The following is a 12,141-nucleotide window of genomic DNA, read 5'->3' as shown; positions in this document are numbered from 1 at the left end:
TTCTATAGCAACTAAATTAGTTATGGGGGCCAGCCAGAATTGCTGAGAGTTGGCAGCAATCAAATTCAATCAGAAATAAACTTTCTCAGAGTGTCTAAGGATGGGTGTTGCCCATTCACTATATTGTTATCTCCCATGGTGAGAAGATGAATTTGAAACAAACATTTGAGCAAGTTGGAAGCAGAAGCTGCAGGTCCTTGAAGAAGATGGTAGAGCCAGTTGATTTCTGCGTTTTCAGCGTTCTGGTGACAGGATCGGATCGAGGGATCGGTCTGGGTCTGGTGAAGAGGTTTCTGGAGCTGCCTTCTCCACCCAAATGGGTCTTTGCTACCACCCTTGACTTGGAAGGAGAAGAAACCAAGGTAAGAATGAGTTAACAGAGGATGAAATTGGAAATAGCGGTTTAAGATATTGAATTGAGGCTGAATGTCAAGCTCGCGTTTTTGAGCCGCCAAGGAATAATCTGACTCACATACACATATCTTCTTCTTCTTCTTGTGCCATATCCGTCATTGGACGTTGGCGATCATGTTGGCGATCCTATTGTTATCAACAGCTGCACGAAAAAGTGCTGCTGAGTTTTGTCCAAACCGGTCCCTTAGATTTTGAAGCCATGATGTTCTTCTTCTGCCTGGACCTCGTTTGCCTTCAATCTTTCCCTGGAGGATTAAGTGAAAGATGCCGTATTTTTCTGGGTGTTGCATCACATGTCCAAAATATCCCAACTTTCGCTTTTTTATGGTTTTGATGATTTCCCAATTATCTTCTTCCCTTTGCAGCAAGCAGTGCTAACTAAGGTGCAGACTGCATTTGTGCTATTTAAATGATATAGAGTTCTTTTTTTCCTTTTGCTTAAATTCTATTGACTTTGTTTATTATATACTGTATAATTATGTTTTTCCCTTTAGCACTACACATTTTCTTTTTTCTTGTATTCAACAATAAACATCCCTTTTTTCTCTATAACATACTTTGTTTTCTTACATTCAACAAAAAAGATCTTTTTTCCAAAAAAAAGCAATGCCATTCGAGGCAGAGGAATAGAATAAACAGGGGAAAATAGCAAGCAAAATAAATTAAGGCATAGTGCAAGAGGAGAAACAGCGAATAGGAGATATAATTAAATCTAATCCACATCAACAAAATTCTTGACAACTCTTTATGATTTTTTTTTTATCCTCGCAAGCCACTCTTGCTAGCACCCCATAAATTCTCTGCTTCATGCACTGCATTCCTACAAAATAAATGTGTGTAGATTGAGTTGCTTCCAACTCAAGGATGGGTTTTACTTACTTTTACTACCGGTTCACAATGCGATTGCACGCACTCGCTCGCTTTCCTCGTGCATGCGCCAAACTTTTGCGTATGCACAGAAGCTTCTGCACTTGGGCAGATAATCTATGATGACATCCAGGTGAGAGGGGAGAGCCTGCCCCCGGTTTTACTACCTGTTCGCAAGAACCGGTCCAAACGGGGGGCAACCCACCATTGTTCCAACTAATGGGCTATTTTGGCCCTAATTGTCCAAATAAACATTGGCAGCTATGCTACGAGATAAGACTCCATAATTCCAGATGTGCTCAGTGTATCCAAAGAGGTGGGAACACTGGGGCTAAGCCATTCACCAAGATTGGTGAGAATTGACACCAGAATTGACACCCCCCCAATTAACAAAATGGCTTCCTACATTAATTAGCTCTCTTAATCTTCAACATGGAGGGATGTGGTGGCTTAGTGGGTAAGAGACGCTGAGCTTGTCAATCGAAAGGTCGGCAGTTCAGCGGTTCGAATCCCTATTGTTGGTTATCACCTTCAAAGCGCTCCATGGCATTGGACCGGGATATTTACAGGACCGCCTGCTGCCGCCAGTTATCTCCCATTGTCCGGTACGTCCAGTGCGCTCTCACAGGGAGGGCCTTCTTTGGGTGCCGTGGGCTAGCCAATGTCGGCTGGCGGCCCCCAGGGGAAGAGCGTTCTCTTTGGGGGCCCCAGCTCTATGGAACGAGCTGCCGGTGGGACTCCGTCTCCTCCCTGATCTCCGGACCTTTAAACGCGAGCTCAAGACTTTCTTTTTTCACCAAGCGGGGCTGGCCTGATTGATTTTAATATGGAGGGGTTTTAGCGGGTTTTTAACAGGGTTTTAGCTTTTGAAAAATTTTAGCTAATATTTTAAGTATACAGCGGTCGAATTAGATTTTTAAACTTGTTATAGTATTTTAATTTGTTTTGGATTTTTGTTGTTTTATTTGCTATACACCGTCCTGAGTCTTCGGAGAAGGGCGGTATAAAAATATGAATAAATAAATAAATAAATAAATAAATAAATAGTGCCACGTAATGGGGTGAGCTCCAGTTACTTGTCCCGGCTTCTGGCAATCTAGCAGTTCGAAAGTGTAAAAAAAAAAAATGCAAGTAGAAAAATAGGGGCCACCTTTGGTGGGAAGGTAACAGCGTTCCATGCTCCTTTGGCATTTAGTCATGCCAGTCACATGACCACAGAGACGTCTTCGGACAGCGCTGGCTCTTCAGCTTTGAAACAGAGATGAGCACCGCCCCCTAGAGTATGGAATGACTAGCATATATGTGCAAGGGGAACCTTTACCTTTAAATCAGTAGTAGAGTGTGGAAGATTTTTGTGGGGGGAGCAATACATGGTTGGGTTAAATTGAATGGAGTTATCATCCAGGCTGGATAGGGCCGTGGTGGCTCAGGCTGTAAGATAGCCTGTTATTAAAACACAGCAGCCTGCAATTACTGCAGGCTCGAATCCCACCAGGCCCGAGGTTGACTCAGCCTTCCATCCTTTATAAGGTAGATAAAATGAGGACCCAGATTGTTGGGGGGGGCAATAAGTTGACTTTGTAGATATACAAATAGAATGAGACTATTGCCTTACACACTGTAAGCCGCCCTGAGTCTTCGGAGAAGGGCGGGATATAAATGTAAATAAATAAATAAAAAAAAGCCTTCTTGTGATTTCTTATGTTTTATTTTGTCCAGTCGGAGATGTTGCACGTCTAATGAACTTGAAGATCTAATGGCCTTTCCTGCTTGCTCTTCCTTTGGATATTGTCCTCACATCATTGTCTGAGAGTTTTAATTTGCAGAAAATCTATGATCTTTTTTTTCCCCCTCCAGGAGCTGAGAGAGTTGGCTTGCAAACATCCAAATCTGGTGATGTTGCAATTAGGTAAGTTTCAAGGGCCGTGTGAAAATGGGGTAAAGTTGGTACTACAGGAATGGCCAGAGAAACAAATTCAAAGTTATTCTTGAAGTTAACCAAAAATGTAACATCATTCATTGGGTTCACGCTCACTTCACTCGTGTGCGCACACGCACTTCACATGCACGCGCAGACCTTCTGCGCATCTGCAAAACCAAACACACATTATTTCCTGGTTAAAACCAGGAAGTAATGACACCCAGGCGGATGAGCGGAGCTTTGCTCCACCATCACTACCGGATCGCCGAACCACCAACCACAATCACTACCGGATCGCGAGATCCAGTCAGAAGTGGGAGCATTTCACCTCGGTCAGTTGTTAACTTATGGCAGTTAAGAAGCAAAAAGACCTTGACAGTTTATCCAATAGGTCTTGGTTATGCAGCCATGATTTGAGTATAATGCGTGTAGCAGAGATGGGTTTCAGCAGGTTCTGACCAGTTCTGGAGAACCGGTAGAGGAAATTTTGAAAAGTTCAGAGAACCGGTAGTAAAAATTCTGACTGGCCCCATCCCCCATCTATTCTCTGCTTCTCCTGATCGGGAGGAAATGGGGATTTTGCAGTAACCTTCCCCTGGAGTGGGGTGGGAATAGAATAGAATAGAATAGAATTTTTATTGGCCAAGTGTGATTGGACACACAAGGAATTTGTCTTGGTGCATATGCTCTCAGTGTACATAAAAGAAAAGATACGTTCATCAAGGTACAACATTTACAACACAATTGATGGTCAATATATCAATATAAATCATAAGGAATGCCAGCAACAAGTTATAGTCATACAGTCATAAATGGAAAGAGTTTGGTGATGGGAACTATGAGAAGATTAATAGTAGTGCAGATTCAGTAAATAGTTTGACAGTGTTGATGGAATTATTTGTTTAGCAGAGTGATGGCCTTCGGGAAAAAACTGTTCTTGTGTCTAGTTGTTCTGGTGTGCAGTGCTCTATAGCGTCGTTTGGAGGGTAGTGGTTGAAACAGTTTATGTCCAGGATGCGAGGGGTCTGTAAATATTTTCACGGAATGGAGATTTTACAGTATCCTTCCCCTGCCACGCCCACCAAACCATGCCACGCCCACCAAACCATGCCACGCCTACCAAGCCACACCCACAGAACCAGCAGTAAAAAAATTTGAAACCCACCACCGGTGTGTAGACTGCCTTAAGACAGAGTGTCAAACTCACGTCATCACGACAGCAACACTTGATGTATCGGGACTTTTTCCCCCTGTGCTAAACTGGACAGGGGCGTAGCCAATGCGTGACACATTTGGCCCACAAGCTAGGAGTTTGACAGCCCTTGTCTAAGATAAAGTGAGTTTAGCCTTAAGTGAGAGCAAGTTCAGCGTAGAGTGACTAGATCAGATTATGTGCTCATAAAAGTTCTTGCTTTTTAGTCATGCGTTTTTGTACTCTCCATGCCCTTAGCTGCTGGAGATTTATTTTTATTTTATTTGTCATAACAGCATACATAAGCATAAGCATGAAGCAACTATACAACATATAAGCATATATAGGAGTATAAGCACGTAGTAACTATATTTAGTTACTAGCCTAGGGTTTTAGTTTTAAATTTAGTTTTAATGGGGTTTTATATTATTTTAGCGATGTTTTAATTTCGGCCTATTTAATAAGTTTTTTAATTGTTGTTTTTACTTGTATTTTTGTATTTTTTTTTATTGAAAGAGTTTTAAAAACAAAACATTTTCCCCCCTTTTCCCCCCCTCCCTCCCAAAAAACCCTCCCCCTCCCTCCCCCGGCTTCCCGGGTCAATCACAAGGTATTGTTATACATAAACCAAACATAGAATAAAATTTTCCTTCAATCCAAATAACCACATCCAAAGCTTTTCATCTCCCAACCCCTCCCATTACATAAAATAACTTTCTAATTATTCAAAGGCAATCTGATATTTCTTAATCTGATATCTGTTTTGTAGATAATCAATCCATTTTTCCATTCAATTAAATATCTTTCCTGCGTATTGTCTTTTAAAACCGCTGAGATTTTAGCCATCTCAGCCAAATTAATAACTTTCAATATCCATTCTTCTATTGTAGGTATCTCTTCTTTCTTCCAGTATTGTCCAATCAACAGTCTTGCTGCTGTTATTAAATTCAGAATCAATTTAGTCTCAATCCCTGTACAATCCGTTATAATTCCCAAAAGGAAAAATTGTGGCAGGAACTTTATCTTCTTCTTCAGTACATTTTGAATAATCCACCAAATTCTTATCCAAAAGACCTTAATTTTCTTGCAAGTCCACCAAATATGAAAATATGTAGCATCATCACAATCACACCTCCAACATTTCGCTTGGATATTAGGATACATACATGATAATTTTTTGGGATCTAAGTGCCATCTATAAAACATCTTATAAAAATTTTCCCTTAAATTCTGTGCTTGTGTAAACTTAACATTTCTAACCCAAATTTTCTCCCATGTTTCCAACATTATTGGTTCCTGAATATTCTGTGCCCATTTTATCATACAATCCTTTACCAAATCCTTTCCGAATCTATTTCAAGCAACACATTATACAATCTCTTTATATGCTCCTGGGTCTGATTTCTAATTTGCTTTATTAAATTTTCCTCCCTTTGCATTATACCAATTTTTTGATCTTCTTTCCATCTAGCACTTATTTGCCCATATTGAAACCAAGTATAATTCCTCCCTTCTTCATTTAATACCTGTAATGATTTTAATTGCAATCTACCTCCTTCAGCATACAAAAGTTCTTTATAAGTAATCATTTCCTGTTTCTGTTCTATATTTATATTCTCTATTGCATGTCTAGGGCTCGCCCATATAGGAATCTTGTATTCTAATTTATAGGAATAATTTTTCCAGACCATAAAGAGCACTTCTCAACACATGATTCTTAAAAGCCCTATCCACTTTTTTTTCATAAAATAAGTACGCATGCCATCCATATAACAAGTCATAACCTTCTATATTCAAAATTCTTTCCTCTGTTAAGTTAAACCAATCACTTATTATTTGTACTTGTATTTTTCTATGTTTTTATTTGGCTGTACACCGCCCTGAGTCCTTTGGGAGATAGGGCGGTATAAAAATTCGAATAAATAAATAATAAATATAAATTGGATATAATGAAAGGGAACATTAGGACAGGAACGGTAGGCACGCTTGTGCTCTTATGCACGCCCCTTACACACCTCTTAGGAATGGGGTGAGGTCAATAGTAGACAGTTTTTGGTTGAAGCTTTGGGGATTTTGGGAAGAGACCACAGAGTCAGGTAGTATATTCCAAGCATTAACAACTCTGTTACTGAAGTCATATTTTCTGCAATCAAGATTGGAGCGGTTAACATTAAGCTTAAATCTATTGTGTGCTCGTGTATTGTTACGATTGAAGCTGAAGTAGTCTTCGACAGGAAGGACATTGCAATAGAATAGATGATTCTATGAGTTAAACTCAGGTCCTGTCAGGCTGCTCTTCCAGAAGGTGACTAGATCAGATTATGTGCTCATAAAAGTTCTTGCTTTTTAGTCATGCCTTTTTGTACTCTCCATGCCGTTAGCTGCTGGAGATTTATTTTTATTTTATTTGTCATAACAGCATACATAAGCATAAGCATGAAGCAACTATACAACATATAAGCATATATAGGAGTATAAGCATGTAGTAACTATATTTAGTTACTAGCCTAGGGTTTTAGTTTTAAATTTAGTTTTAATGGGGTTTTATATTATTTTAGCGATGTTTTAATTTCGGCCTATTTAATAAGTTTTTTAATTGTTGTTTTTACTTGTATTTTTGTATTTTTTTTTTTATTGAAAGAGTTTTAAAAAACAAAAACATTTTCCCCCTTTTCCCCCTCCTCCCAAAAACCCTCCCCCTCCCTCCCCCGGCTTCCCGGGTCAATCACAAGGTATTGTTATACATAAACCAAACATAGAATAAAATTTTCCCTTCCAATCCAAATAACCACATCCAAAGCTTTTCATCTCCCAACCCCCTCCCCATTACATAAAATAACTTTCTAATTATTCAAAGGCAATCTGATATTTCTTAATCTGATATCTGTTTTGTAGATAATCAATCCATTTTTTCCATTCAATTAAATATCTTTCCTGCGTATTGTCTTTTAAAAACGCTGAGATTTTAGCCATCTCAGCCAAATTAATAACTTTCAATATCCATTCTTCTATTGTAGGTATCTCTTCCTTCTTCCAGTATTGTCCAATCAACAGTCTTGCTGCTGTTATTAAATTCAGAATCAATTTAGTCTCAATCCCTGTACAATCCGTTATAATTCCCAAAAGGAAAAATTGTGGCAGGAACTTTATCTTCTTCTTCAGTACATTTTGAATAATCCACCAAATTCTTATCCAAAAGACCTTAATTTTCTTGCAAGTCCACCAAATATGAAAATATGTAGCATCATCACAATCACACCTCCAACATTTCGCTTGGATATTAGGATACATACATGATAATTTTTTGGGATCTAAGTGCCATCTATAAAACATCTTATAAAAATTTTCCCTTAAATTCTGTGCTTGTGTAAACTTAACATTTCTAACCCAAATTTTCTCCCATGTTTCCAACATTATTGGTTCCTGAATATTCTGTGCCCATTTTATCATACAATCCTTTACCAAATCCTTTCCGAATCTATTTCAAGCAACACATTATACAATCTCTTTATATGCTCCTGGGTCTGATTTCTAATTTGCTTTATTAAATTTTCCTCCCTTTGCATTATACCAATTTTTTGATCTTCTTTCCATCTAGCACTTATTTGCCCATATTGAAACCAAGTATAATTCCTCCCTTCTTCATTTAATACCTGTAATGATTTTAATTGCAATCTACCTCCTTCAGCATACAAAAGTTCTTTATAAGTAATCATTTCCTGTTTCTGTTCTATATTTATATTCTCTATTGCATGTCTAGGGCTCGCCCATATAGGAATCTTGTATTCTAATTTATAGGAATATTTTTTCCAGACCCGCAAAAGAGCACTTCTCAACACATGATTCTTAAAAGCCCTATCCACTTTTTTTTCATAAAATAAGTACGCATGCCATCCATATAACAAGTCATAACCTTCTATATTCAAAATTCTTTCCTCTGTTAAGTTAAACCAATCACTTATTATTTGTACTTGTATTTTGTACTTGTATTTTTCTATGTTTTTATTTGGCTGTACACCGCCCTGAGTCCTTTGGGAGGTAGGGCGGTATAAAAATTCGAATAAATAAATAATAAATATAATTTGGATATAATGAAAGGGAACATTAGGACAGGAACGGTAGGCACGCTTGTGCTCTTATGCACGCCCCTTACACACCTCTTAGAAATGGGGTGAGGTCAATAGTAGACAGTTTTTGGTTGAAGCTTTGGGGATTTTGGGAAGAGACCACAGAGTCAGGTAGTATATTCCAAGCATTAACAACTCTGTTACTGAAGTCATATTTTCTGCAATCAAGATTGAAGCGGTTAACATTAAGCTTAAATCTATTGTGTGCTCGTGTATTGTTACGATTGAAGCTGAAGTAGTCTTCGACAGGAAGGACATTGCAATAGATGATTCTATGAGTTAAACTCAGGTCCTGTCAGGCTGCTCTTCCAGAAGGTGGTTAGTTGCAGAAGGAACACAAAGTTCTGTGGTTTCAGGAAACTCTTCCCTTGCAATTCTGAAACTCCATGTTGCTGATGTTGCAATAACCTTGTTTTTTCCTTAGATGTCACTAAACTTGAAAGCATCCAAGCCGCTCAGAAAGAAGTGCAGAAATGTGTCGGAGAAGGTGGCCTGACCATCCTATACAACAATGCCGGCATTTGGCTCTTCAACGATCTGCAAACTGAAAACGCCAAGGATATGATGAATGTTTACTCTGTCAATACCATTGGGCCACTACAAATAAGTCAGGTTCGTTTATGAACAAAACACCTTTCAATGCAGGGAAGACTGCTTGAATTAAAGCAACAACAACAACAACAAAAAAGACTGAGAAGCTGAATATAGTATAACTAGGGAGCAAGATGATACTGTAATGGTCAAAACAATGAAGCAGTAATTGCAAACTGGTTTGGGAGCAGGTTGAAGCATTAAGGGTAAAGTAAAGGTAATGGTTCCCCTCGCACATATGTGCTAGTTGTTCCTGACTCTAGGGGGTGCTGCTCATCTCCATTTCAAAGGCAAAGAGCCAGTGCTGTCCGAAGATGTCTCCATGGTCATGTGGCCGGCATGACTAAATGCCAAAAGCTGTTATCTTCCCACCAAAGGTGGTCCCTATTTTTTCTACTTGCCTTTTTTACGTGCTTTCGAACTGCTAGGTTGGCAGAAGCTGGGACAAGTAACTGGAGCTCACCCCATTACACGGCAGCACCAGGGATTCGAACCGCTGAACTGCTGACCTTTCAATCGACAAGATCAGCATCTTAGCCACTGAGCCACCACTTCCCTATGCATTAAGGGTAGATGCTCCTTTTTAGGCAGCATTGGAACCCAGCACTTTTCCTGGGTGTGGTCAGGCCTGGGTAACTCAAGGAAAGTCCCCTTTCAAAGGAGACAGAAGACTTTTCTCCTGTCATTGTGCAGCTCCTTCTCCTAAGCCGAACTGTAGTTCATTTCCTCTTTTCTTCTCTCTACAAGGCATTCCTACCCCTGCTGAAGAAGGCAGCCCGGAGGATTCCATGTCAAGGGCTGAGCTACAGCAAGGCAGCTATTATTAACATGTCCAGCAGCATGGGCTCGATAGAATTTATGGGTTATTGGAAACAAAGTCAGATGATTGGATACCTCTGCAGCAACGTACCTAATTCCATTTTTTCCTTCATGAATACATCTGTCCATTGGGAAAACATGACAATCCTAGACCAGGCCAAGTCCAAAAACGCCAGAGGATACTGCAAAATCCCCATTCCCTCCCGACTCCTGGGGGAAGGATACTGCAAAATCCCCATTCCCACCCACTCGGGGGCCAGCAAGAGGTGGTTATTTGCCGGTTCTCTGAACTACTCAAAATTTCCGCTACTGGTTCTCCAGAACCTGTCTGAACCTGCTGGATTTCACCCCTGCTTCAGACCAACAATCAACTAAGCAATACCCCAATCAGGAAACTGCCAAAGAGAATCAATAAACAGCCCAACCAAAGAATCTCTAAGACCACCCACTCCCACACAGACACGCAAGGCACCAGAATATAAACTGACAGCAAACAACACTCCTTACTAGCATACTGATAATGTTACCTAGTTTGAGTAATGAAACGTTTGCAAGAAAACAAGCAAGCTCAGAGAGCACCAAGGGCCCTGCATGTCAACCCTGAGTGACAAATTCTCCTCCTTTATTAGCATCTGTCCAGGCTTGTGTGTCCCTTATCATGCATTTCTCATCAAGTTCGAGACGCAACACTGTTTTATTTATTTGTTAAATTTATATACCGCTCATCTCGCCGTAGGGCTACGTTAGTCAAGTTACAATAATTAAAAACGAATTGTTATGTTTCGTGAGATGAACTATCTCACGAATGAGATGAAAGTGAAAATAACGATGAGTGAAACACTTTTATGGCCGCTGTCCGCTGTCCCAGCTCTGGGTCAGCAAGCAGGTTCCAATTTTGATGGAGAAGTGACAGTTAGAACAATGAATCAGTGGAACAATTTGCCTCGAGAAGTTGTGAATGCTCCAACACTGGAAGTTTTTAAGAAGATGTTGGATAACCGTTTGTCTGAAGTGGTGTAGGGTTTCCTGCCTGGGCAGGGGGTTGGACTAGAAGACCTCCAAGGTCCCTTCCAACTCCGTTATTCTATTCTAAGTCTTCTATGAAAGTGCTCCCTAGCACTTTTGAATGATTATTCTCAAGAATTGTGCCCAAATTCAGTGGTGGTGGGGTTGAGGGTTCTTTGAAACAGTGATTTCATTTCTTTTTGAGAATGATTTATCTCTAATGTAAGAGATCAAAATCAAAAATGTAATGTAAGAGATCTGAGATCAAAAAAAGAAAAAGGTAACTTGAACAGGTGGCTTTTGTACATTTTTCTGCTACTGAAATGCTTACCATTTTCATTTATTATGTAAAAAAAAAACTCATCAGGAAAGAAATAAAACTAACAAAACAACATCAATAGGAATTGTTGCCTTGAGGTGGTGCAAATACTACATCTTTGCAGAAAGCAACTATTTAATGGGAAATTGTTTTGAGAGATAAGGTTATTAAACAGAACCTGATACATATTTCCATTTGCATGAGATTGCACAATAATTAAGATATTTCTTCCCTTTTGTGTCCTCAAGGAATGTTTTAGTTTTACAAGACATTTTAAAACATTTTAGAATGTTTTACAAGAAGAGTTCTCCAATATCCTTCTCCCAGAATTGGGGAGGGAATGGGGATTTTGCAGTATCCTTCTCCCAGGAGTGAGGAGGGAATGGAGATGTTGCAATATCCTTCCCCCAGGAGTGAAGAGGGAATGGGGATTTTGCAATATCCTTCCCCCAGGATTGGGGAGGGAATGGGGATTTTGCAGTATCCTTCCCCCAGGAGTGAGGAGGGAATGGGGATTTTGCAGTATCCTTCCCCCAGGAGTGAGGAGGGAATGGGGATTTTGCAATATCCTTCCCTCAGGATTGGGGAGGGAATGGAGATTTTGCAGTATCCTTCCCCTGCCACGCCCACCAAGCCACGCCCACAGAACCAGTAGTAAAAAAATTTAAATTCCACCACTGGTCCAAATGCATTCTGAGGATCTGCTTAGGTGAGGGTTGTGGGGCGGCCCGGACCGATTCTTTCAGTCTTATGAGGCTCTTTCTTGTGGCAGCCGGAAATCAGCGTGGAAGAGAGCACCCAATGCATTGTGACTGCGCTGTCCAAGCTTTGTGAAGAGGACAATGGGACCTTCCTGGATTGGTTGGGTCATCGGATTCCCTGGTGA

The 12,141-nt window shown here is 40.0% G+C and overlaps 1 protein-coding gene across 1 annotated transcript; it reads left to right on the top strand.

Moving 5' to 3' along the window:
• Nucleotides 1–206: 206 nt before the first annotated feature.
• LOC131184292 (estradiol 17-beta-dehydrogenase 2-like) lies at nucleotides 207–12,141 on the top strand. The gene is made up of 5 exons (XM_058155416.1): nucleotides 207–362; nucleotides 3,139–3,190; nucleotides 8,946–9,133; nucleotides 9,860–10,018; nucleotides 12,028–12,141. Exons 1-5 carry the CDS (start codon nucleotides 207–209, stop codon nucleotides 12,139–12,141), a joined length of 669 nt encoding a protein of 222 aa, XP_058011399.1.

This window comes from Ahaetulla prasina, chromosome 12, assembly GCF_028640845.1.
Source record: "Ahaetulla prasina isolate Xishuangbanna chromosome 12, ASM2864084v1, whole genome shotgun sequence".
Taxonomy (NCBI): domain Eukaryota; kingdom Metazoa; phylum Chordata; class Lepidosauria; order Squamata; family Colubridae; genus Ahaetulla; species Ahaetulla prasina.
This window is presented reverse-complemented; position numbering and strand designations above follow the sequence as displayed.

Excerpts from the sequence above, each read along its gene's own strand:
- LOC131184292 (XM_058155416.1), top strand. The coding sequence starts at position 207 with ATGGTAGAGCCAGTTGATTTCTGCGTTTTCAGCGTTCTGGTGACAGGA. Across the intron at positions 3,191-8,945 it reads TCTGGTGATGTTGCAATTAG|ATGTCACTAAACTTGAAAGC; the intron begins GTAAGTTTCAAG and ends TTTTTTCCTTAG. Across the intron at positions 10,019-12,027 it reads TTGGATACCTCTGCAGCAAC|CCGGAAATCAGCGTGGAAGA; the intron begins GTACCTAATTCC and ends TTCTTGTGGCAG.